We start from the raw sequence: 27,088 nt of genomic DNA on the forward strand, positions 1-27,088 counted from the left end.
TAGAAAATCTAAAATTAGCCCCATAAGCAATACCTCTTCATTGTTTTATGAGTTAGCAGCATATTCAGTGTTTATTCTGAATTGTTTTGTGCCTTTGCCTTGGACCTTGTCCCTATTCCATTCACTTTGGTTTTGTGTCTTGGGGTTTTGGAAATTGCTTAGCTAACACCTAACAAACATACTGTCTCTACTGTTTGTTTTATAACCATCCACCTTTGTGAACATGTGGCAGATCGCTGATGTTTTCTCTTGTGTCCATTGCTTTTTGGTTTTTATTCTGGGAAGGATGTGAATAATGGGCTTTGGATTCAAAGATGACATGGAACCTAGATGTGTGAGATGTGATTTCTAAAATTAAAATTTTTAAATGTTTTCATTTCATGTTACCTATAATCATGGAAGTTAAAAATATTAAAAAGATGAAATACCTCGTATAACAACCCAAAAGTATCATGTGTGCAAAATATTTCTTTTCTTTTAAATATTCAGATTTTTTTATTTTATTTTTATTGTTGGTTGTTCAAAACATTACATAGTTCTTGACATATCATATTTCACACTTTGATTCAAGTGGGTTATGAACTCCCATTTTTACCCCATATACAGGATGCAGCATCACATCGGTTACACATCCACTGTTTTACATATTGCTATACTAGTGTTGTATTCTGCTGCCTTTCCTATCCTCTACTATCCCCCCTCCCCTCCCCTCCCATCTTCTCTCTCTACCCCATCTACTGTAATTCTTTTCTCCCCCTTGTTTTTTCCCCCTTTCCCCTCACTTCCTCTTGTATGTAATTTTGTATAACCATGACGGTCTCCTTCCATTTTCATGCAATTTCCCTTCTCTCTTCTTTTCCCTCCCACCTCTCGTCCCTGTTGAATGTTAATCTTCTTCTCATGCTCTTCCTCCCAACTCTGTTCTTAGTTACTCTCCTTATATCAAAGAAAATATTTGGCATTTGTTTTTTAGGGATTGGCTAGCTTAACTTAGCATAATCTGCTCTAATACCATCCATTTCCCTGCAAATTCTATGATTTTGTCATTTTTTAATGCAGACTAATATTCCGTTGTGTATAAATGCCACATTTTTTATCCATTCATCTATTGAAGGGCATCTAGGTTGATTCCACAGTCTTGCTATTCTGAATTGTGCTGCTATGAACATCGATGTAGCAATGTCCCTGTAGTATGCTCTTTTTAGGTCTTTAGGGAATAGACCGAGAAGGGGAATAGCTGGGTCAAATGGTGGTTCCATTCCCAGCTTTCCAAGAAATCTCCATACTGCTTTCCAAATTGGCCACACCAATTTGCAGTCCTACCAGCAACGTACAAGTGTACCCTTTTCCCCACATCCTCGCCAGCACTTGTTGTTGTTTGACTTCATAATGGCTGCCAACCTTACTGGAGTGAGATGGTATCTTAGGGTGGTTTTGATTTGCATTTCTCTGACTACTAGAGATGGTGAGCATTTTTTCATGTACTTATTGATTGATTGTATGTCCTCCTCTGAGAAGTGTCTGTTCAGGTCCTTGGCTCATTTTGATTGGGTTATTTGTTTTCTTATTATTTAATTTTTTGAGTTCTTTGTATACTCTGGATATTAAGGCTCTATCTAAAGTGTGAGGAGTAAAAATTTGTTCCCATGATGTAGGCTCCCTATTTACCTCTCTTATTGTTTCTTTTGCTGAGAAAAAACTTTTTAGTTTGATTAAGTCCCATTTGTTGATTCTAGTTATTAACTCTTGTGCTATGGGTGTCCTATTGAGGAATTTGGAACCCGACCCCACAGTATGTAGATCGTAGCCAACTTTTTCTTCTATCAGACGCTGTGTCTCTGATTTGATATCAAGCTCTTTGATCCATTTTGAGTTAACTTTTGTGCATGGCGAGAGAAAGGGATTCAGTTTCATTTTGTTGCATAAGGATTTCCAGTTTTCCCAGCACCATTTGTTGAAGATACTATCCTTCCTCCATTTCATGCTTTTAGCCCCTTTATCAAATATAATCATTCTGAATGGAGAAAAATATTCAGATTTTTAAAAATTTTTTTAGTTGTTGATGGACCTTTATGTATTTATATGCGGTGCTAAGAATTGAACCCAGTGCTTCACACATTCTAGGCCAAGCGTTCTACCACTGAGCTACGACCCTAGCCCCAAAATATTCCTTTTTAAAAATTTATCTTTAGTAAAAAGGGTTACATACTTTGCACACTAGAGTTTAGGTCTTGGGAATTCAAAATGTGTATTAAAATCCTTGAAGAGTCTTATAAAATGGAGAATTTTGAATTTTATTTAACCCTGCATTCTTCCCAAATGTATTTAATAACAGGGTTTCTCCTTGCCTACTGATCTCAGGAGATACACTCATTCCACTGAAAAAAGTCTGGGAAATCCTGTCTGTAGTAGGAATAAGTACATTCTGTCTGTAGTAGGAATAAGAGGAGGTGATTACTCCAGTAAAGGCAAGGACAACAGCTTTCCTTGTCTCCAGAAACTTGTAAACCTCAGCATTTTTTTTTTCAGTAGTCTGCAAACTAACATTAAGTCTATCAAGTGAAAAAAAACCACCTTATAATAATTACTATTTTCATTATGGGAATGTAAAGTACCCCTTTATCTCAAATGACATTTATTCAATTCACTTTCTTTGGAAGCTGAATTCCCACAAAGCACTCTGGGAAATTCCAATCTTGCAAAAGCTAAAAGGAGTTGACACCAAATGCAGGTCATTGGTATGTGCTCACGCAGCTGCAAAAGGGTAATGAGGATGGATTTCTCAGTGAACTATTGAACGAAGGCTTGCATGTCCTACAGGCCTGTCAGCCCCTGGACCAGAGGGAGATGCATTTATTAATACTTCTCTGATTCCCTTTAAAATTATAATTATATGTGCTAGTGATTATTGCAGTAGGTATCAGTGTTAGCCCAAAATATCTTGTGTATAAGAAATATAATTTTGTTTTTCTCTATCTTTATTTGATTATGTTTTGAGCCCTTTCTATCATGAAGTTCCCTGACTTTTTCTCTAAGAGGTCCACCCTTCTATGTCAGATTACAAGTGGATACTAATTCCTGAGAGGCTAGCTGGCAACACTCTGACTCTCTCTGGAGCTTCTGTGCTGTGCTAGTCCTTTATGGTACTTTTCTGCTACGTTAAGCTCTTCCAGGAAGTACTCAGTGGCTGTGGCTTGCTCTGCTTAGATTGAGCTGTGGCTTGTTCTCTGGGAAAACAAGGTACAGGAAATATATATACACTAATTCAGGGAATAGAATCTGCCCCTCAGAAATACCCAACACCCCAATATAACCTATGTAATAGATTATACTACCAGAGACTTGGCTGTATTTACTTCTTCTTTATTGCACCTCTCTTCTGAAAAATATGAGCATGGGTCACTAATGACCATTTAAAAAGTTGAAAAACAGAAAAGAGAAATACCAGGAAGAAGGAAAACTATTGTATATGTTGAAAAATTTTTAAAATGTCTTCTGACCACTCTCATTGATTTTTATATTTCTATAATCAAAATTCATTTCTTTTTAATAATTTTTATTTGTTTTAATTAGTTATACATGACAGTAGAATGGATTATGCACTTTTATATATCATACATAGATGGGATATAATTTCTCATTTTTCTGAGTGCACATGTTACATATATACATAAAGTAATAATGTCTGTTTCATTCTACTATCTTTCCTATTCCCACATCCTCTCCCCTCTTCTTCCATCACCCTTTACCTAGTGTAAGGTACTGCTATTCTTCTCTAGTGCCCCCACCCCTTGCCTTATTGTGAATTAGCATCTGCATATTAGAGAAAACATTGGGCCTTTGGTTTTGTGGGATTGGTTTATTTTGCTTAGCGTGATATTCTCCAACTCCATCCATTTACTGGTGAATGCCATAATTTCACTCTTCTTTAAAGCTGAGTAATATTCCATTGAGTGTGTGTGTGTGTGTGTGTGTGTGTGTGTGTATATATATATATATATATATTTATTTATTTCCCACATTTTCTTTATCCATTCATCTATTGAGGGACTCCGAGGTTGGTTCCATAGTCTGGCTGTTGTGAATTGAGCTGCTATAAACACTGATGTGGATGCATTATGTAGTATGCTGATTTTAAGTCCTTTGGGTATAAACCAAGGAGTGGGATAGCTGGGTCAAACGGTGGTTCCATTCACAGTTTTCTGAGGAATCTCCATACTGCCTTCCATAGTGGTTATACCAATTTGCAGTCCCGACAGCAATGTATGAGTGTACCTTTTTCACCACATTCTCATCAACATTTATTGTTTCTTGTATTCTTGATGATTGGCCTCCTGACAGGAGTGAGATGAAATCTTAGTGTAGTTTTGATTTGCATTTCACTAATTTCTAGAAATATTGAAACCTTTACATATATTTGCTGATTGATTGTATTTCTTTTTTCTGTGAAGTGTCTGTTCAGTTCCTTAGCCCATTTATTTATTGAGTTATTGGTTTTTTGATGTTAAGTTTTTTTTTAGTTCTTTATATATCCTAGAGATTAATGCTTTATTGGAGGTGCATGTGGTAAAGATTATCTCCCAATCTGTAGGCTCTCTCCTCACATTATTGATTGTTTACTTTGCTGAGAAGAAGCTTTTTAATTTGAATCCATCCCATTTATTGATTCTTGATTTTACTTCTTGTGCTTTAGGGGTCCGGTTAAGGAAGTCAGATCCTAGACTGAGGTGGTGAAGATTTGGGCCTATTTTTCTTCTAGTAGGTGCAGGGTCTCTGTTCTAGTGCATAAGTCTTTGATCCATTTTGAGTTGATTTTTGTGCAAGGTGAGAGAGGTTTAATTTTATTTTGCTATATATGAATTTCCAGTTTTGCCAGCGCCACTTGTCGAATAGGCTATCTTTTCTCCAGTGATTGTTTTTGGCAACTTTATCTAGTATGAGATAACTATATTTGTGTGGGTTTGTCTGTGTATCCTATATTCTCCTCTATTCTGTACTATTGATATACAAGTTTATTTTGGTGCCAATACCATGCCATTTTTGATACTATAATTCTGTGGTATAGTTTAAGGTATGGTATTGTGATGCCTCCTGCTTCACTTTTCTTGCTAAAGATTGCTTTAGCTATTCTGGGTCTTTTTTTTTCCAAATAAATTTCATGATGGCTTTTTCTATTTCTATGAAGAATTTCATTGGTATTTTAATATGAATTGCATTAAATCTGTATAACACTTTTGGTAGTATGGCCATTTTGACAGTATTCTGCCTATCCAGGAGTATGGGAGATCTTTCCATCTTCTAAGGTTTGCTTCAATTATTTCTTTAATATTCTGTAGTTTTCATTGTAGAGGTCTTTCACCTCTTTTGTTTGATTGATTTCCAGGGTTTTTTTTTTAAGGCTATTGTTAATGGGGTAGTTTTCCTAATTTCTCTTTCAGTGGATTCATGTTGATATGTAGGAATGGGTTGATTTATGGGTGTTGTTTTATATTCTGCTACTTTGCTTAATTCATTTATTAGTTCTAGAAATTTAGTGGTGGAATTTTTGGGATCTTCTAGAGATAATATCACGTCATCAGCAAATAGTAATAGTTTGAGTTCTTCTTTATGTATTTGTAATCCTTTAATTTCTTTATTTTGCTAATTGCTCTGGCTAGAGTTTCAAGGATGATGTTGAATAAAAGAGGTATTTTTGTATTTCTGTAATCAAAATTCATTTCTTAAACATGTTTCAAGGTGGGTCCTGGGTCTCTGATACAGATTCCACCCCTCTGAATAAATAGTTCCATTTCCAGTCCTGCTAGGGTGCAAGCATGAGACATTTTCTTCAGAGTCTTCCCGATTCTGGCCAGAAGTCTGCATCTGACAGCCTTCTCCTTGCTGCTGGGGTTTTCTGCATCTTTTAGTGCTTTATCATCAGGCAGAGGACAGGTCCACATTAATGGGCTTAAAACACACCTTCTATGCTCTTCGTTTAGGCATTTTCTTAGGCATCAGAGAATATCATCATGTCAACAATCTCTAAAAATATCACATTCACCTTCATCTCCTTTGTTCTTTTAATATTCTTGAAAATATTCAGGAAAGTTAAGGTACTTGGAGTTCTTATAAAGATTAGCCTGCTAATCTTTATAAGAACTGCATGACATGACATGATTATTATAAATCATTGAGTAGAGTGTGTGGTGTGTTGCTGTTGTTGTCATTGTAATGAGCCTGTGATCATCACAATTCCATCTCCCATTCTTCTTTAGTTTTGCCAATAGTAGCCAACTTGATAGGATCGGATTTGCAATTCTCATTTATCTTTTCTTTTTCTCAAACTATGAAAATAATTGTTGAATGAGTTTCCTGGATCATTTTTGATTAGACATATGTCTAAGATGAAATATGTCATAAACTTGGGAATTTTAGTACATTAACATGCTAATCAAATTCCATTACTAAATTCCATTGGCTTTATGGAGATTGTCAAAAAAGGGTCCACAGAGTCCAACAAAGAAAAATGAGCATTACAGATGGGATTTGTGAAAAATACTGCATTTGAAAATTCTCTGGGGTACCATTATTAGAGTTCTCTTCCTATAAAAATAAGTTAAGGGGACACAATGGAAAGACTTTTAAAAAAAAATTGTCCCCTATTTTCTCAAAACCAACATGCAATTGCCCTGGTGAGTTCACAGTTGTGATATTACTCCTAACTGTAGTTGTCCATGACTCTGCTACCTACACTGCTACCTATACTTCTTCTAGCTTCAATGATAAACAGTTCTGATTGAACACTCATCACATGCCAGGTGATGAGCTATTGCCAGGAATGGAGTAGTGAATGGGACCAAAGTGTTTCTGTCATAACTGAATTGTGGAGTCGTGTGGGTGAGTCAAGGATCAAACAATGAATTACACAAATAAATTTGTAATGGTATGAGTGACAAATACTTTGAAGGAGAATAAAGTACTATCACAGCACCAGAAAGAGTTTCCTAAGGAAGTGATATAAGATCAGAAGGGTGAGTAGGAATGAATTTCATTGGAGTCTCAAGTGCAGTGGGTCTGATTTGGTTTAAGACACAGTACATACGGATGCAGAGATAGAGAGGGAACTGGGCACATTAGAAGGATGGCAGAAGTGGCTGATATGATGGAATAGCAGTAGGTAACCCAAATGATCAGGACACTAAGGGCCTGGTCAGATAGGTACTTGCATGTCATCTTAAATATCTTGTAATTGTTTATTCTGGAAAGAACAGGAAACAGTTTTTTAAATTTTTTAATTGATTTTTAAAAAATAAATAACAGTGGAATGCATTACAATTCTCATTATACATACACAGCACAATTTTTCATATCTCTAGTTTGTATATAAAGTATGTTCACACCAATTTGTGTCTTTATACATGTACTTTGAATAATGATGCCCATCACATTCCACCATCCTTGCCAACTTTTGGCCCCCTCCCTTCCCCTCCTACCCCTCTGCCCTATCTAGAGTTTGTCTATTCCTCCCATGCTCCCCCTCCCTATCCCACTATGAATCAGCCTCCTTATATCAGAGAAAACATTTCGACATTTGTTTTTCTTGGGATTGGGCTAACTTCACTTAACATTATCTTCTCCAACGCTATCCATTTACCTGCAAATGCCATGATTTTATTCTCTTTTATTGCTGAGTACATTCCATTGTGTATATATGCCACATTTTTTTTTTATCCATTCATCTACTAAAGGACATCTAGGTTGGTTCCATAGTTTAGCTATTGTGAATTGTGCTGCTATAAACATTGATGTGGCTGTGTCCCTGTAAGTATGCTGTTTTTAAATCCTTTGAGTATAGACTGAGAAGGGGGATAGCTGGGCCAAATGGTGGTTCCATTCCCAGTTTTCCAAGGAATCTCCATACTGCTTTCCATATTGGCTGCACCAACAGGAAGTTGTTGATGGGCCTGTAGCATGGGGATAACATACAGATAATACATTGCACTAAATTTGAATTATTAAACAGTACATGGTAATAGGGAAAAATAATTGATGACAGGGGTGGATTGAGGGTGGATCAATAGGTTGTGGAAGTTTATATGTTATTGGATTTCTAGCCAGAGGCCAACTCTAGGGCTTCCAACAAATCACATACAGCTGCTTACCCCAAAACACAAATGGAAAAAGTCTTGGTAAAAAGCAAGAAAAGAACTTTAATCAATGTAGTTATCCATAGAACACCATGGACAAGTTTTTCCAGCTCTGTTTTAGGGGTTACTTGTATGAGCATTGCGTTTAAGTAGAGGGAGAATTAGGGCAGGGGCAAGAGGGTATTGTAACTCTGCAGCCTTGGTCAAAATGATCTGGTCTTTTACCAGCTCAAGCTTGGTTCTTAAGGTCCTGGGGAAGTTGTCATCATCACTGCTTGAGGAGGCAATCCATTTCCTTTGGGATGATTGCTCCTGTCAAAGGGGAGCATCCTCAGTTTCTGTATTGTGGTCATCACTGTCACTTAGGTGTTGATGTCATCAGTGGGGATGTCATCATGGAGGATCTGTGAGGCTTCACTGTTCTTGCAATCCAAGGTTACTGCAGGTTTAGGGCAACGGGTAAAGACTTTTATTCCGTGTTCCAGGGGTGTGGAATGGGACATTTTAACATCTGGCAGTTGAAGATTCCCACAAATATTGATGGTGTCTTGTGCTTTTTAGCAAAAGCAGCCTCTAAGCTCCTGTTACATAAACAGGTAGTTCATCCTCTCACCCATGAAACAGAGAGGGGAGCTGGGGCTAAGGTGGCCACTGTGGCGATAAAGAAGCATCAATAGGATAGAGTGACATTTAGGAGGTAAAACTGATGAATGAGTGATCGGATGTGATCTTTAATAATGTTATGTACGTCTTTAGCATACCCATTAGACTACATAGGTCAAATAGGTGATTATAGTTGTTTCTAGATAGAAAAAAAAACTTAACATTGTGATGTTGCCATGATACTGCTATTTCTCAGATTTTTTTCCAAGCATAATAACTTGAAAATTATTTTCCCAACTATAAAAGAATCTCAAATACTATTAAAATTGCTGTTTTGAAAGAGAAATAATTATTTCTTTAAAAAAATGAGACAAGCTATTCTGTCTGCCAAAATGCAGCTAGTGTTTTGTTCTCTCTCATTTGTACTTTATACAAATATCTGCTACTAGAAAGAGAATGGACTCTAAAACAGATATACTCCATGTAACCATTACAGTGACAGTTTTCTCGAAGTCACAAAGAAAAATATTATCTTGAATATGCTCCTGTGCCATTTTTATTCCTAGGCAGTTATTTCTTAAGTTACCTAATGGCGAATGCCATGCTTGATACCATCCCACCCTTCTGGGTGTTTTTAAAGCCTGTTTGCCTGGCCCCATAACTGTGGTGCTGCCTTTTCCTGAATCTCTAGTAGAAAACATAGAAGGCCTCCAGGCAGTCCAACATTTACTGACTGTAAGCAGAATTATGTGCTCCGTTTTTGAGTAGAGACACATCTTAAAAGTTTCTTCCTCCTTTGCATGTTTTCCAGTTTGCTTTCTGCACAGGGTAAAGCAAACAGAATTCTGACTCTCCTGGAGAGTCCAGAATGCCGAGGTGGTCAGTAAACTGATCGAGGAAGTCCTTGTGAACAACAGGGTGTGGGATTTGACTTTATTCCATCTCTGGCTTACTTGCGATTGTCTTTTCCACTTAACTAACACAAAACAGCTGAGTAAATGATTTTCTTCCACCTCTCCAGGGAATCTGGAGAGCTGAGCTGAAGCGTTTACTGTAAGTAAAGTCAAAGTTGAGTGGAGCCATATTTATGGGATGAGAATACCCCATAAATATCTCTTGACAAGTATCAGAGCCTTGGGAGTTCTGAGGCCACCACCTGAGCCAGCCCACTGAACTGGGACAGAGATGGGGCAAAGAGCTATAGGCAGATGCGGGGTGGCAAGACCCTCAGCTACTCATGCTAGCTGCACACCCATCAGATAGACCCCCTTCTAAATATCTTGCCTAATGGGCTTTGCAAGGCCTCATTTGTTCAAGGGCTATCACTGCTAAGAATAGATTCCCTGCAGTTGTGGGAAAGGTTTAGCATAAGAAGAGCTTGAGAGGGCTCCTGAGCTGTTTACCTTGAGTGATTCTTGGATCTCAAGTATTGATGTTCTCATCCAGCAAAGCAGAACAATATCAACGATATGAATAATGCATGTGTGGTACAGGGAAGACAGTAGGTGTTCAGAAGGAACTGGTGCCTGTTACTGTTATTGCTGTAGCTAGTCTATGGACACATCATTTCTTATTGCTGCTCGAGGGTTCCTTCTTGTGTTAAAACCCCAAACCTTAATGTATGTACTCAAGGAGGAATTCATTCTGTTTTCATTGCATATAAAGGCACGATGTCTCACAACTCATATAATAAACTGTGACGGGCCCTTGAGAGTAACTGTCTGCTCTGGGTCACAGTCCAGGGGGTTGAGAAGTCTCAATAGGCAGTTTGTTGCCTATTATATGAGATTTAATATAATTTCCATGTGTTTTTTCCCTCCTTTTTCTCCCCTACCCCTTAGATTGCAATCATTTATGGAGTACTTATTCTCCCCTTACAATCTTAGAAATGTTAGTAATAGAGACCAGAGTATTATAGTATGCAGACCACTAGATTAGGCACATGGAAATGACATTGTCAATCTCATTTCCACTTGAAATGCTTGTGTGACCTTAGGAAAGTCATTGAACTTGTCTAGGCTTTATTTCCTACTACACAAACTGTGAGCTGTGAGATTCCCTTTCCACCCCTGCATTCTAGGGAGTTAGTAGGTTGTGGGTTTAGTGATCCTATAAGACTCACTTGTGTCAGAATGCTGTGAAGTACAGTGGCTTGAGAGTCTCTTTTAGCCTTTAGAATTTTTAGAAAGTAGATTTCAAATCACATATATTGATAAACAATTTTTTAAGGTGGTTTTCTGTCTCTGTGGTGTTCGCATCAGCTGATGAGTCGTTCAGATACATTTCTAATCTATTTTTCCTGCCGAGCTACTTTTAATGGATGTTCTAGCCACTAGCGACTAATAATTTGTAATCAAAAATGATGAATAACAGATGCACTTTGCTTTGAAGTCAGAGGTATTTGTCTATAAAGGTGAAATGGATAGAGAATATGTTATTAGTGTCAAACATAATACAATTCTGCAGAAAGAATCAGTGATGTTAGCAACAATGCCTATGCCTCCAGGAAGTGTGAATGTCCTGTCACAATTCTTTGTGACAAGAATCATGGATACCATTGAAAGTAAGTTTTTATACCTATGAAAATGAAGTTGTATTTGAAAGCATTTATTTTTTTTCCTGGGAAGTTTTTCTTAGGAGATTTATTGGAATGCTTTAGTATGCATACTTCTTAGGCCAATTGGACATGTTTTCTGAAAATAATTTTAGTGTTAAGGATTATTTGGATTATAAAAAAAGTGCAATAGGATGCTTTTAATGAATGGCCTTAAAACTTAAATTCCTTCCCACCTGAAAATATTTGTGTTTCTATATCCTCTGTTGTATTCTTAGCAGCATCTGGTGACAAATGACTCAGTAATGAGTATGTGAAATGAGCAGATTTTCTTTGAGAGTTCATAAAGTATTGAGTATTTCAGTGCATCCTCCGGTGGTGGATTTACTGATTGTCCTGATAGATATAGAAATCTGGTCTTTGAACCTCGCAACTCTTCTTGTTTTCATCAGTATACCTGCTTCCAAGATTCCCTCCCAGCTTTGGGTTTGCTGCTTCAGATCTAAAGAACTCTGGGAAACCATTCAGATTGTTAAATCAGTGTATGGTAGGTTGAAAATAGGCTTGTACAGGGGGTCATAAGACCTTCTCATGGGTAATCCAGCAGTACATTTAGAATACAGATTGTGTAAGAGATAATGTCTCATTAACTTTCATATTCCCAGAGTCTGATGTACTACCTGTCAAATGATTAGTGATGAATAATTGTTTAAATGAATGAATACCACTTTTTCTCATTCTTGTGTTCTTGGATGTATTTTATTAAGTGCAGTTTTTTATATAAGCATCTGCTAGGTAAGTGAGTTATTACTTTATTCTAAAGTTGTTGCAGATGCCTTTGGAGCAATGAAAGTTACTACATAAATTTTGAGCTATTTCTTGAAGATGAAGTCTCTTGCAAGTGAGTCACTGTTTATGATAGTGCTTTGGTAGAATAATTATCCACAGATATTTTAACTTAAGATGGTAAAGTTCTGCATTATGATTCATGTCAGTCCTCAAACCTCTTTCCCAAGTTAAAACTACAACAATGCCAGGATAATAAAAGCTGTGGCTAGGAAAAAAATGAATAATAAGGCAAGCATCTCTTCCTACTGCGTGAATGGTATTAAATCAGGGTTGCCACTTCAAACAGTGATAGGTACTATGCAGAAGCAGTGGAGAGTGTGTTGATTTTCTCTGACCTCAAGAATCCCCCCCTTTTTTGTCTGCAGACATTTTAGTGGGCACCACACCTACATTGAAGGATATAGCAGTCTGTCTCAAATATGATGATTTAGATTGGGTAACATATTCATCTAAACTAATCAAGTTAAGGGGTAACTTAATTAAGAGAATAAAATTTGCCAGCACTTTTCTGCTTCTGGCAGAATATTACATTAGAGCTTTCACATATTTGAACTTCCTGCCAAAACACAGGCCAAAGACAAAAAGGAACCAGTCAAGAATTTGAATGTGACCTCAGTTCATCAACGCTACCCTTCAACGTCCAAAGAACTTACTTGAAAACCACAATTTTAATTTGTTAATTAAAACTGATGTGGCTTAAAATACTTAGCAGTTTATTCGATAGTAACTGAATTTAGTTGTACTGCAAGCATAGTAAGTTGCAGATAGAAGACAGATAATATATTCAAAACCACCATACCCTTTGTATCATTGAAATTTTTTTTTCAAGAATGCAATATAGCATGAGTTGTAGTTTAGAGCAACTTAGTAACTAAACTTTTTAAATATTCTAGGTGTTCTAAATTTTGTTTAATTTTATAATCTGGTACCTGTGTTCTAATTAAGACAAAAAGTTGGAACTGATATTTAAAATAATAATTTTCTTATTTTTTTCCTACATTACGTATCCCAAATATATGTTCTGAATATAATCACATTTTATGTATGTGGTAAATTTAAAGGCGATATTCTTCTTTTTTTCTGCAACTGCTCAAATTTTTAATCTTCCATTTCTGAAATTGGACAAGGGATATAAGCTTTCTCCAACTACAGGCCACATTTTACTTCAATATGTTTTCTGAAAACCCCTCAGGGCTAGGTGATTTTCACTCTGTGTATTGAAAGTTTGTTGCCAATAAAAGTGAATAAATCACAGAACACATTTTCTTCCATGCCTGAGAAATGCAAATTATTATAGGTCAATTGCTGAAAGTTCTTGTCTCCATCTCCTATGTCTTTTTTTTTTGCAATTTGTTTTTCATTTAGTCTAAGCATACACAATTTACTTTGCATTTACTTGTTATTTAAATGTTTTCAGCTGTCACCAAAGTTTGCTCTAACATGAGGAACTGTTCTCACTTCACTCTGTTTTTCTAAATGTACCCTCTAATGTTTACAAATATATGCACTTTTTATCTCATGACAGCTACTGTCTAAATTTCAGCTCTAGGAGGGAGAAATTATTGTTCATCCACCACTTTCATTTGTTGTTGCTTTTATATCCAAAGGAATATTAACCTGCCAATAGGAGATCATGGCTATGCTAAGAAGCAAATCTGCAATAGTAGCAATTTTAATTTCTTAATAGTTATAATTTGTCTTCCACTGATTTAGGAAAATGCTTCTATTTGGTAAAATTCTGTATGGCTGGAGGATATGAAAGCTAAGAGAATAATAGTGATTTATAAATATAATTTATAAAGTGATAATTATTTCAAATAACAAAAAGTCTACCATAAATGTTTATAAGTAACTGGAGAACTTTTAATAAGAAATCAGTATTATAATGGTAAGAAAATATATTAGTCAAATGCTTTGAAAGGAAGAACAGGAGTACTTTATAGGATGTAATAAATGAGTTAAATTTGATAATAAAATTTTCAAGATTGATTATAAGTGGCTTGACTTTTCTGGTATTCATTTAATCCACATATCAAATATCCTGAATAGAAAGTTGCATGTTTTCAATATCTAAATAAATAGTGATAAAATGACAACCATTGTTAAAAAGCCTCAGTGCTTTTCCAGAGTTTCATTTTATCCAAAACATTTTTTGATTTAAATATTTTTTTATTTATATATGACAGCGAAATGCATTACAATTTTTATTACACATATAGAACACAATATTTCATATCTCTGGTTGTATATAAAGTATATTCACACCAATTCCTGTCTTCATATATGTACTTAGGATAATAATGCCCATCACATTCCACCATCATTTCTAACCCATGCTCCCTCCCTTACCCTCTCACTATGGTAGGAAGAGATAAACTAATTTTATACAAAACATTTTATGTTGTTTGAAACTGATTTTTAAAAGTTGGCTGCAAACTTCAAAATTTTAGACTTTTAAAGTTGTATACTTCTGAAATTTTTCTTTAGTAACTGGACTTTTTTTAAAAATAAATAGTAAAGTGTATTCTGACACGATAGAAGATGGTAAGACAATTAAAGTGCTCCAGAATATCTGGACTATACAGCATGTAATAACATGCCAAGTAATAACAACTATCCCAAATTGCAAAGTTCAAAACTGTAGGTAACTATGGGAACATCCACGTGCAGGGCAGGCGATGGAATCTGTTAGTGTTGAGATCATTGGTTCCCACATGTGTTCTCTGAACCATGACCAATCAGTGCTGGCATGACACACCCCAGGATATGAGTAGACAAACCCACAGGCATTTTCCTGAGTAAAATCTGACTTTCCAATCAATGAAACCTATTCTTGTGTTTCAGCAAGAGGAACCTCTTGCTTGTGGTGACTGAAAGAAGATGAGGGTATTTTTCCATGTTAATCACCCTTACAAAGTGACAGGAGTAATTATCACTGTAGCCCAACATGGTAATGCCAAGAATTATAGGTTTGTATGAACTAGAAGAGGATGTGAGGAAGAACTGGGATGACTATAGTTTGAAACTGTTGTCTTACTGTCCTGCTTAAGTAAGACATCTTCATTGTCACACATAGTCCCAAATGCAGATGCTTGTTTGTCTGGGGATACATGCTTCTGCCACAATGCATGTGGCTGTGTACGTGCCCTACTGTTCCTACAAATGTAATGAAAATGTGCATGAAAATACAATTAATTAATTGGAAATTTGAGTGGATGATCAGATTTGGGGGGAAAGGGAGAAAATGTATTTCTCTAGCCCCTGTCAATTAATATGCTTCTCAAAGTTTGAAGTACTTTAATGATCATCACAGTTGTGCAGGGGCAGAGGTTACCTACTTAACCTTATAAAACTTTTTTCAGGTTCAGATGATATATTTAAATAAAGGGAAAGAGAGGCAGCCATTTTTTTCCTCATTGACACAATATGTGATTACTTGCTATCCTTGGGAATAAATACATGATCAACCTTTTGGATAATGCCAAGGGGTATGTCTATAGATTAGAAGCCAAAAATGTGATAAACATCAATAGGCAGCCCTCTTGTTTGTTCATTTCTTGATCTCTTTCCCATGAAGACTAATTAATCAAAAGATATAGTAAATTATAAGCTAATGTTGTAAACTTCAATACCCACCAAATATTAAAACTGGCCAGCTTCTGTGGTGAACACCTGTAGTCCCATATAATTGAAGGCTGAGATAGGAGAACAGCCTAGGAGTTCAAGGCAAGACTGAGTAATATAGTGAGACCTAGTCTCAAAAAAAAAAAAATAGTACATTTTATTTCTAGGGTTCTAGGGGCAAAATTTCTATAGGCAATTCAGTGCTGCTGTTTCTTATACTACCTTACTTTTTCAATCCTGTATCGGTTTAATTTTTTCTTCGTGCAGTTTCCTCTGTAAGCACCAACTGAAACTGAGGACAGTTATTTAGAAAATGAAAATATATTTAGGATACTTCAGCAAGTTATTTTTTAAAACATATTTCTCTTCTGAGTCTCTTAGGGTATGAACTAAATCATTGGAAACATGAAAAATTCTGCTTTATTAAAATCCTGGCTTTAGGGCTTTGCTTTAAATGAACCATTGCCTAACTAGAAAAATATTAGTATTGAGCTAGATATATAGGCTTTGGAACATAGTAATTTTAATGGGAGCAATCATTTATTAAATGTGTATTGTCTTCTTGGCACCACATTGTATCATTGATCCTCATAACTGCCCTACAAGTTGGTGTATTTATTATTTTTAACCTAATGTAGGTAAGGAACTAAAGTTTGGAAAGTTGAAGTAATTCATGCAAGTTTACACTACTGATCAGAGGCGGAATGAGATTTCAACAGGAGAAAACTAAGGCAGAACCCACGTTCTTAACTGCTACATTATGTCTGTGTTCCACTAAAGTTTATCATTTCACACTGATTGGGTTGGGAAGTGTGTAAACTGATCTCCATCTTCCTGTGAGTAGCTGAATGTGTCTCTTAGTATCCACACCCTTGTTTTTCTGCCTGTAGGTCCCTGGGGAAGGTGTACAGGAGACTGTGGGCCGGGAGGAGTCCAGAGTCGTGCAGTATGGTGTTTTCACGTTGAAGGGTGGACAAGTCACTTATCTAACTGTGATGAGAGCAGCAGGCCTCCAACAGAAAGAAGTTGTTTCCGAGTCTGTGACTGGCACAGTGACCTCTTCCAATGGGAGGTTTCTGATTGGCACCACTGTGTGCTTGTTCCTTTTGCCCAGGGAGAAGTCAAGCCTAGGACTTCGGAGTGTGTGACCGCTCAACACGGACTGCAGCACCGAACAGTGCACTGTCTTCAGAAGTTGAACAGAACCATGGTGGCCAGTGACATCTGTGAACACTTTGCCCCTCAACCCCCCACAGAACAAGCTTGCCTCATTCCCTGTCCCAGAGATTGTGTTGTATCAGAGTTCTCCCCATGGTCCAAGTGTAGCAAAGGATGTGGGAAGAAGCTGCAGCACAGAACTCGGGCGGCCATCGCTCCCCCTCTGTATGGCGGTGTGCAGTGTCCCAATCTGACCGAGTCCAGGGCCTGTGATGTCCCCATCTCCTGCCCTCTTGGGGAAGAGGAATATACTTTCAGCCTTAAGGTTGGACCATGGAGTAAATGTAGACTTCCTCATCTTAAAGAAATTAGCCTCAGCGAAAGAACTGTTCTGGATTTTAGCTCTGATTCGAATGAGCAAGTCACCTTTAGACATCAAAGTTACAAAGCACATCACCATTCCCAGCCCTGGGACATAGAGATCGGCTATCAAACTCGACAGGTTTGGTGTGCAAGAAGTGATGGGAAAAATGCCCTGTTGAGGTAGGTGGTCTTTCAGTGCTTTCTTTAATTGGCCTAAACTATTTTCCTATTGCAATTTTATAAGGCTTCTTGGTGATTTTCTACAAAGGGAAAATTGTAATAAAGTTTATAATTTGGGTTTTTAGAAGTTGCTTTGAAGAAATTTTAAATTTCCATTAGAAATGTTGGAAGTCTTATTGCCAAAGCAGCCATGCTCTAAATTCTAATGTCATTCTTAGAGTGGTCATAAAGGGAAGTCAGCCATTTCCACATTTTATCAAGATAACAACGAATAGAAGCACAGGTCTTTTGTTAGTTTAATAATCAGTATAACTGAGTATTTCTTTATAATAATTAACACATTCAAGTTCACTCTAAAAATTGTCATGGGAATTATGTCAATGTTTACTATTTTTTTAACAATGATTTTGCTTTTTAAAATTTGTTTTGCAGGGTTCACTTTTTTTAAAAAATGAAAATTCTCTCACCTCTGAGTTGTTGATTTTTAAATATTAGTTAAAATACCAAAAGTTATTCTAACAGGGCTTTTTTTTTGGCATTGAACTAAAAAAAGGTCAACTTGCCTCAGCAGTAATTAGAATTACCTACCTATAAAGGGAATTAACTCTTAAAAGCGAAAGTTTAGATTTGAAAATTATATCTACATATTTGTTCTGCTTTATATTCCATACTGTTTTTCTGCTGTAAGCATTATAAAGAATTTTCTTATTCACTTTACTTGTTTTTTATATATATATATATTTTTTTTTAATTAGACTTAATTTTTTAGATCAGTTTTAGGTTTTCTGGTTGTGGTATGAGGGTAATGCCGCCCTAGAATCAATTGAAAAGTATTTTCTCTGCTTTTTTTTTTTTCTGAAAGAAATTTTTAAGAGTTGGTATAATTTTTTTCCTTGAATATTTATAGATTCATCAGTGTAACACAAATTGTGATATTTTCTTTTTTGGATGGCTATTAATTATTGACTGAACTATTTTAATGTATTCAGACATAATTCAGATTATCACTTGTCAATATCAGTTTTATTAGATGGTGGCAGTTAGGGAATTAGTCCATTTTTTGTAGGTGTTTAGGCATAAAGTTGCTCATAATAGTCCTTTATTGTTCTGTTAATAGTTATGGGATCATTAGGGGATCATTTTCTTTCATTTCTGATATTAATAATTTGTGTCTTTTTCTGTGGTTAGTTACCCTGCATAGAGCTTTATCAATTTTGTCAGTATTTTCAAAGAACCAACTTTAGATTTTAGTGATTTTTGTCAATTGATTCCCTCTTTCTAATTAATTTGATTTTGCATAAGATCTTGATCAATAATAATTTTATTGTTTTAAGATTATGAAAAATATAAAGTTAAGATATTAATATAACAGGCATATTAAATATAATCTAAGAACAGAACCAATATACACTTATACAGAATATAAATTTAAAAAGGAATATTTTAATTATTTTCTTATGATTGCTTTGTATTTACTCTTTTCCTATTTTTATAACATTATCAGTTTTAGATATTTTTTTTCATGTATTTTGCTACTCAGTTAAGGTATATATCATGATTGCATTGTTGTCTTGGAGACTTAACCTCATTATTTTATAATGCCCCTATTAATCCCTGACAATTTTTTTTTTGCTGTAAATTCTCCATTTTCTGAAACTATTAGAATTACTCCATTTGATTAGTGTAATTATCATATTTTTCTTCATTCTTAACCTTTTAATCATCTGTGCATATATTGAAAGTGGGTTTCTTGCAGATGACATGTGGTTGGATCTTCTTTTATTCACTGTGCCAGTTCTTAGTCTTAATTCATATATTCAGACTATTGAAGTTTAAAGTGTTTGTTGAAATACTTGGATTAACATCCACCATATTTTTTACCATTTTCCATTCATTGCTCTTGCTCTAATTGATATTATTTTGTTTTTGGGGGGAGGAGGGAGTACAGGGATTGAACTCAGGGCCACTCAACCACTGAGCCATATCTCCAGCCCTATTTTTGTATTTTACTTAGAGACAGGGTATCACTGAGTTCCTTAGCACCTCACCATTGCTGAGGCTGGCTTTGAACTTGAGATCCCCTGACTCACTCAGCCTTGCAAGGCACTGCTGGGATTACAGCAATGCTTTACCACACCTCGCTGATATTATTCTATTTTATCTTGGCTTTTAGCATATCATTTATATTTTTTAACCTTTTTTGATGGTTTCCCTAATGTGCTTGCAGAAAAATTGACTTTCAAACAACACCGTGTGCTTCACAGGTTGTGTAGGTAACTTATAGCAGTTTTCCCAATTCTTCCAGCCAGCTATCCATCATACTACCGCATCATTCATTTCTCTTATTAATAACCTATAATCACTAAATACATTGGTGCTATCATTTTAAAGAGTTTTTAATTATTATATCAACTATTGGTAGGGAAAATAAAAGATTTTATTTTATCTTTATTTTTTCCCAATGACCAATCTTTGTTTTGTAGATTTGATCTGACCTATGTTGTTTCTCTTCTCTGAAGAACATATAACATATTTTTGCAAAGTAAGTCTACTGGTGACAAATTCTCTTAATTTTTGTTTGAGAAAGCCTTACTTTCTTCTTCATGCTTGAAGGATACTTTTATTGGACATAGAATTTAAATTGATAGGGTTTTTTTTCTCTGAATACTCTAATTGTTTTTACCATCTTCTTTAAAAAATTAGACTTTTTTTAGATCAGATTTAGATATTTGAAGTGCATTGTGTTTGAAGAGAAGGTTGCTATAATTCAGATCCTTTTCAGTTGGAAAACATGGATATTCTTCTATTATGGCTTATTTCCAGATTTTTTACCTTTGGGTTTGATTTTCTGAAGTTAAATATAATTTTACTATATCATATTTTGATATTTACCTTATGTTGTATTTCCTGAGCTTCCTATTCTTATGATATGGTGTCTGATATTAATTTTGGAAAATTATCTGCCATTATTGCTTGAAATATATGTGTTTTCCTCTCTTTCTTCATTACTGGTGGTTAAACCCTGAGCCCTAAAATATTTTTTCTCTTCTTTTTTCTTTCTGGTATTCTCATGTGTACATTTGTAATTATACTACATTTGTAATTATACTACATTTCTTGGATATGCTGTTATTTACAAGGTGGGTTTTTTTCCTCTTTTTTTTTTTTTTGCATGTTTGGAAATTTATATTGACATTTCCTTAAGCTTAATGATTCTTTCATGGTCTGTCTATAATCTGTGGACAGGCCCATCAAAGACACCTTTCATTTCTGTTATAATGCCTTTAATTTCAGTCATTTTCCCATTCCTTTTTAGAGTTTCCCTCTCACTGCTTACAGTGCTCATCTTTTCTTAAATATTGTTTATTTTTCCCGCTAGAATCTTTATTATACTAACCACCATTTTACATCCCCAGTCTGATTACCCCATTTTGCATTGAATCTAGCACATATTCTAGCTAGAATACCATGTAAGTCCATTTAAGATGCTTAATTTATTTTTTAAACATTGTTATTTATCTTTTGGTATACCATGCAACATCTTATTAAAATTGGACATAATACACTGAGCAAAAGGACCTGAGCTAAATGGGCCTTTAATTTGAGGTTTTATGTTCACCCATGTCTGTTTTATTTGTTAGGTGGCAGAGGCTAAAATTTCATTGGTGTCCTCATTTCTTTTCTTTTTGTTGATTTTTTTGTTATTATACTTTTTCCTATTATCTTTGAATTGTTACAAATACTTCTTCCTAAATAAGATCTGAAAGATGCAAATATTTCAGCTGTAAACCCCTAATAAGTAGAGGAGCCCCTATATGTGATGTGCTAAATTTGGGGGATAGGGGAAGTTTCTGTAGTCCTGTTATTTGGATCTAATATTTTACTAAACTTGTGATTCTGGGTGTCGACCATTATAAACATTTTTTATCTCCCATCCTCAAATTTAGGTAAAATAAGAAGGTCATAAGGAGCTAGAGATGAATATTTTTTTCCTCCCATTTTGATTAAGGTCTGGTAAAAATCTCAGTTGGTTTGGCCATGGTAAAATAATTTCTTTGAGGGCAAATCTTAAGAAAAAAAGAATTCTCTGGGTCATTTCAAAATGTCTAATTTTTTTCCCTCCCCCTACTAGAAGCATAAAGAGAATATTCTCTGATTTTTCATAGTGTTCTTTTTAAGTAAAACTCATGAAAGTATCTCGCTCCCACAAGGGTGGTTGGTTCCCTTTGAAGTTTCTGCCATGCTTATCTATATCTAACCTTCAGTAATTGTTAATAATATTTTAAAAATTGTCCTGCCCTGATGTTGGCCCCACTGGTGATTTCTGTTCCTGGCTTTTCCATCAAATAACTTATGACTCTTTTTATATGATACTTATCTCTCCAATTTGAGGGGCAGTCATTTGCCTTTTGACTTCAAGTCTCTGATGGATCTAAGAAGGGTTGTTCATTTTCAGTTTGCATCACTTTTTTCTTATAGTGAGCATAAGAGTGACTTGCTCCTAACAGCTCTGAATGGAAGAGAGAATTCTCCATGATTTCTTTTGCATCTTAGATAGCATTTTGAACCAAAACAGCTTCCTTTGCACCATTCCATGAAATCAATAACATTCATTCATTTAGTAATCAAAGATTATGGAATGACTCATATACTATTATGAAAATATTAGAGTATTATAAAAAATATATTATTAAGTGAGGGCATATCTATTTCTGTATATTCCACTGCCCAAAGCAGAAATGTTACTCTTGACAGCTGTGTGATCATGTAGTCAACACTATTGTCTCATTTCTGTTCAACTTGATGAACTGTGTTGACATTGCCTAGTAAAGGAATTTTGTTAAAAAAGCTCAAATTCATCTCTGAAAAAATACACATTGTTTTCTTTTGTGGATTTTGTGCATTCAGAAAACAATGACATTTTTGTGCATCTATTCATTTCTAGTATGAACTTTTTTTTCCATTTTTTTAATATATTTTCTTTTTTTTATTGTTGGTCATTCAAAACATTGCATAGTTCTTAATATATCATATTTCACAGTTTGATTCAAGTGGGTTATGAACTCCCAATTTCACCCCGTATACATTACTGTATCACATCAATTACACTTCCATTGATTTACATATTGCCATTCTAGTGTCTGATGTATTCTATTGTCTATCCTATTCTCTACTATCTCCCCTCCCCTTTTTTCTCTCTACCCCCTCTACTGTAAATCATTTCTTCCACTTGTATTATTCTTCTCTTACCCCTCCTTTCCTCTTATATGTAATTTTGTATAACCCTGAGGATCACCTTCCATTTCCATGCGATTTCCCTTCTCACTCCCTTTCCCTCCCACCTCTCATCCCTGTTTAATGTTAATCTTCTTCTCAAGCTCTTCATCCCTACCCTGTCCTTGGTTACTCCCCTTATATCAAAGGAGTCATTTGGCATTTGTTTTTTAATGATTGGCTAGCTTAACTTAGCATAATCTGCTCTAATGCCATCCATTTCCCTGCAAATTCTATGATTTTGTCATTTTTTAATGCAGAGTAATACTCCATTGTGTATAAATGCCACATTATTTTTATCCATTCATCTATTGAAGGGCATCTAGGTTGGTTCCACAATCTTGCTATCATGAATTGTGCTGCTATGAACATCAATGTAGCAGTGTCCCTGTAGCATGCTCTTATTAGGTTTTTAGGGAATAGACCGAGAAGGGGAATAGGGGTCAAATGGTGGTTCCATTCCCAGCTTTCCAAGAAATCTCCATACTGCTTTCCAAATTGGCCACACCAATTTGCAGTCCCACCAACAATGAACAAGTGTACCCTTTTCCCCGCATCCTCTCCAGCACTTGTTGTTGTTGGACTTCCTAATGGCTGCCAATCTTACTGGTATCTTAGGGTGGTTTTGATTTGCATTTCTCTGACTGCTAGCGATGGTGAGCATTTTTTCATGTACTTATTGATTGATTGTATGTCCTCCTCTGAGAACTGTCTGTTCAGGTCCTTGGCCCATTTGTTGATTGTGTTATTTGTTATCTTATTGTCTAATTTTTTGAGTTCTTTGTATACTCTGGATATTAGGGCTCTATCTGAAGTGTGTGGAGTAAAGATTTGTTCCGAGGATGTACGCTCCCTATTTATCTCTCTTATTGTTTCTTTTGCTGAGAAAAAACTTTTTAGTTTGAGTAAGTCCCATTTGATGATTCTAGTTGTTAACTCTTGTGCTATGGGTGTCCTATTGAGGAATTTGGAGCCCGACCCCACAGTATGTAGATCATAGCCTACTTTTTCTTCTATCAGACGCCGTGTCTCTGATTTAATATCAAGCTCCTTGATCCATTTTGAGTTAACTTTTGTGCATGGTGAGAGAAAGGGATTCAGTTTCATTTTGATGCAAATGGATTTCCAGTTTTCCCAGCACCATTTGTTGAAGATGCTATCCTTCCTCCATTGCATGCTTTTAGCCCCTTTATCAAATATAAGATAGTTGTCGTTTCGTGGATTGGTTACTGTGTCCTCTATTCTGTACCATTGGTCCACCCAACTGTTTTGGTACCAGTACCATGCTGTTTTTGTTACTATTGCTCTGTAGTATAGTTTGAAGTCTGGTATCGCTATACCGCCTGATTCACACTTCCTGTTTAGCATTGTTTTTGCTATTCTGGGTCTTTTATTATTCCATATGAATTTCATGATTGTTTTATCTATTTCTACAAGAAATGCTGTTGGGATTTTGATTGGCATTGCATTGAACTTATAGAGATCTTTTGGTAATATCGCCATTTTGATGATGTTAGTTCTGCCTATCCATGAACAGGGTATATTTTTCCATCTTCTAAGGTCTTCTTCTATATCTCTCTTTAGGGTTCTGTAGTTTTCATTGTATAAGTCTTTCACCTCTTTTGTTAGGTTGATTCCCAAGTATTTTATTTTTTGGGGGGATATTGTGAATGGAGTAGTTGTCCTCATTTCCTTTTCAGAGGGTTTGTCGCTGATATACAGGAATGCCTTTGATTTATGCATGTTGATCTTATATCCTGCCACTTTGCTGAATTCATTTATTAGCCCTAATAGTTTCTTTGTAGACCCTTTTGGGTCTGCTAGGTATAGAATCATATCATCTGCAAATAGTGATAATTTAAGTTCTTCTTTTCCTATTTTTATGCCTTTAATTTCTTTAGTCTGTCTAATTGCTCTGGCCAGTGTTTCGAGGACTATGTTGAACAGAAGTGGTGAGAGAGGGCATCCCTGTCTTGTACCAGATCTTTGAGGGAATGCCTTCAATTTTTCTCCATTCAGAATGATGCTGGCCTATGGCTTATCATAGATTGCTTTTACAATGTTGAGGTATGATCCTGTTATCCCTAATTTTTCTAGAGTTTTGAATATAAAGGGATGCTGTACTTTGTCGAATGCTTTTTCTGCATCTATCGAGATGATCATATGGTTCTTATTTTTAAGTCTATTGATGTGGTGAATAACATTTATTGATTTCCGTATATTGAACCAGCCTTGCATACCAGGGATGAATCCTACTTGATCATGGTGTATAATTTTTTTGATATGTTTTTGTATCTGATTCGCCAGAATTTTATTGAGGATTTTTGCATCTAGGTTCATTAGAGATATTGGTCTGTAGTTTTCTTTCTTTGAAGTGTCTTTGTCTGGTTTAGGCATCAGGGTGATGTTGGCCTTGTAGAATGTATTTGGAAGTTCTCCCTCTTTTTCTATTTCCTGAAATAGCTTGAAAAGTATTGGTGTTAGTTCCTCTTTAAAGGTTTTGTAAAACTCTGCTGTATACCCATCCGGTCCTGGGCTTTTCTTAGTTGGTAGTCTTTTGATGGTTTCTTCTATTTCCTCTATTGTTATTGGTCTGTTTAGGTTGTCTATATCCTTTTGAATCAATCTGGGCAGATCATATGACTTAAGAAATTTATCTATGCCTTCACTATCTTCTATTTTATTGGAGTATAAGGATTCAAAATAATTTCTGATTATCTTCTGTTTTTCTGAAGTGTCTGTTGTGATATTGCCTTTTTCATCCCATATGCTAGTAATTTGGGTTCTCTATCTTCTTCTCTTCGTTAGCATGGCTAAGGGTCTGTCGATTTTATTTATTTTTTCAAAGAACCAACTTTTAGTTTTGTCAATTTTTTCAATTGTTTCTTTTGTTTCGATTTCATTAATTTCAGCTCTAATTTTAATTATTTCTTGCCTTCTACTTCTTTTGCTGTTGTTTTGCTCTTCTTTTTCTAGGATTTTGAGATGAAGTATGAGATCATTTATTTGTTGTTTTTTTCTTTTTTTAAGGAATGAACTCCAAGCAATGAATTTTCCTCTTAGAACTGCTTTCAATGTGTCCCATAGATTCCGATATGTTGTTCTTTTCAAGTTGAAATACTTTGTCTTCATTGTCTGATGTTCTATCTTCTAAGTGATCTACTCTGCTGATAGTATTCTCAATTGAGTTTTTAAGTTGGTTTATTGCTTCCTGCATTTCTAGGATTTCTATTTGTTTGTTTTTTATTACCTCTAACTCCCTGTGAAATTGATCTTTTACTTCCTGGATCTGTTTATGTAGTTCCTTGTCAAAGTGATTTTTCATTGTCTGATTTTGCTGTCTCATGTCTTCCTTGAGACTCCAGATCATCTGAAGCATGTATATCCTGAACTCTTTATCTGACATTCCATCTGTTGCAGCTATTATCTCTTCTAAAGTTGAGTTGACCTGCATTGCTTGTGGTCCTTTCTTTCCTGTTCTTTTCATACTACTCACGTTTCTTTCTGCTTGGTGAAACTGTTGTGTTTTTGAAATTTTCCCCCTATTTATTTATATTGCTCTTGTATAGTTGGGAAGTCTCCCTTGCAGGGCGGGTAGTGGCTGTGTTCCTCCTCTTATTAGGGTGATCTGTCTACCCCGCTGGTCAGTCGCAGGTCTGCCCACCCTGCGGGCGCGGGTGGCGGCTCTGCTCTGCCCCCACTCCAATTGTGGTGTCCTAACTACCACGCCCTCGGGTCGTTGGTTCTGATCTGGATGTGGGCGGCGGCTCTGCTCGGCCCCTACTCCAATTGGTGTGACGTGTCTACCACGCTGGCAGGCCTCTAGGCCTGGTCCGCTGGTGGGTCGCAGGTCTGCCTACCTTGCAGGCTCGGGCGGCAGTTCTGCTCAGCCCCCACTCCCAATGGGGGTACCTGACTGCCTCTCCAACGGGTCGCTGAGCCTTTTCCGGACACGGGCGGCGTCTCTGCTCCACCCCCACTCCAACCAGTGTGACGTGACTGCCACGTGTCCACCATGCTGGCAGGCTACCGGGCCTGTCCTGCCAGTGGGTCGCAGGTCTGCCTACCTTGCAGGCTCAGACAGTGGCTCTGCACAGCCTCTACTCCAAATGGGGTGACTTGGCTACCGCGCTGTCGGGTCGCTGGTCCTGTTCCAGGTGTGGGCGGCTACTCTCTTCGGCCCCAGCTGCAGTTGGGGTGTCGTGATACCACGCCGGCGGGTCAGTTGGCCTGCTCTGGGTGCAGGCGGCAGCTCCACTCTGCCTCCCTGGCCCCCACAGCTTCCAGCAGGACCCAGACTGAGAAGCAGTCACCGCAGATTTCCCAGCCCTGGGCCAAAGCAGCTTCGGGAGCCAGA

General features: G+C 36.3%; 1 protein-coding gene across 1 annotated transcript in view; it reads left to right on the forward strand.

The window, feature by feature from the left end:
* The window catches only part of Thsd7b (thrombospondin type 1 domain containing 7B), a 932,734-nt gene that overhangs the window by 375,126 nt on the left and 530,520 nt on the right, over positions 1 to 27,088 (forward strand). The window contains exon 3 of the mRNA XM_077798343.1: positions 16,647 to 17,457. Coding sequence (XP_077654469.1) covers positions 16,647 to 17,457 — 811 coding nt within the window. The remainder of the gene's footprint in view (positions 1 to 16,646; positions 17,458 to 27,088) is intronic.

Source organism: Urocitellus parryii, chromosome 1 (assembly GCF_045843805.1).
Source record: "Urocitellus parryii isolate mUroPar1 chromosome 1, mUroPar1.hap1, whole genome shotgun sequence".
NCBI lineage: Eukaryota > Metazoa > Chordata > Mammalia > Rodentia > Sciuridae > Urocitellus > Urocitellus parryii.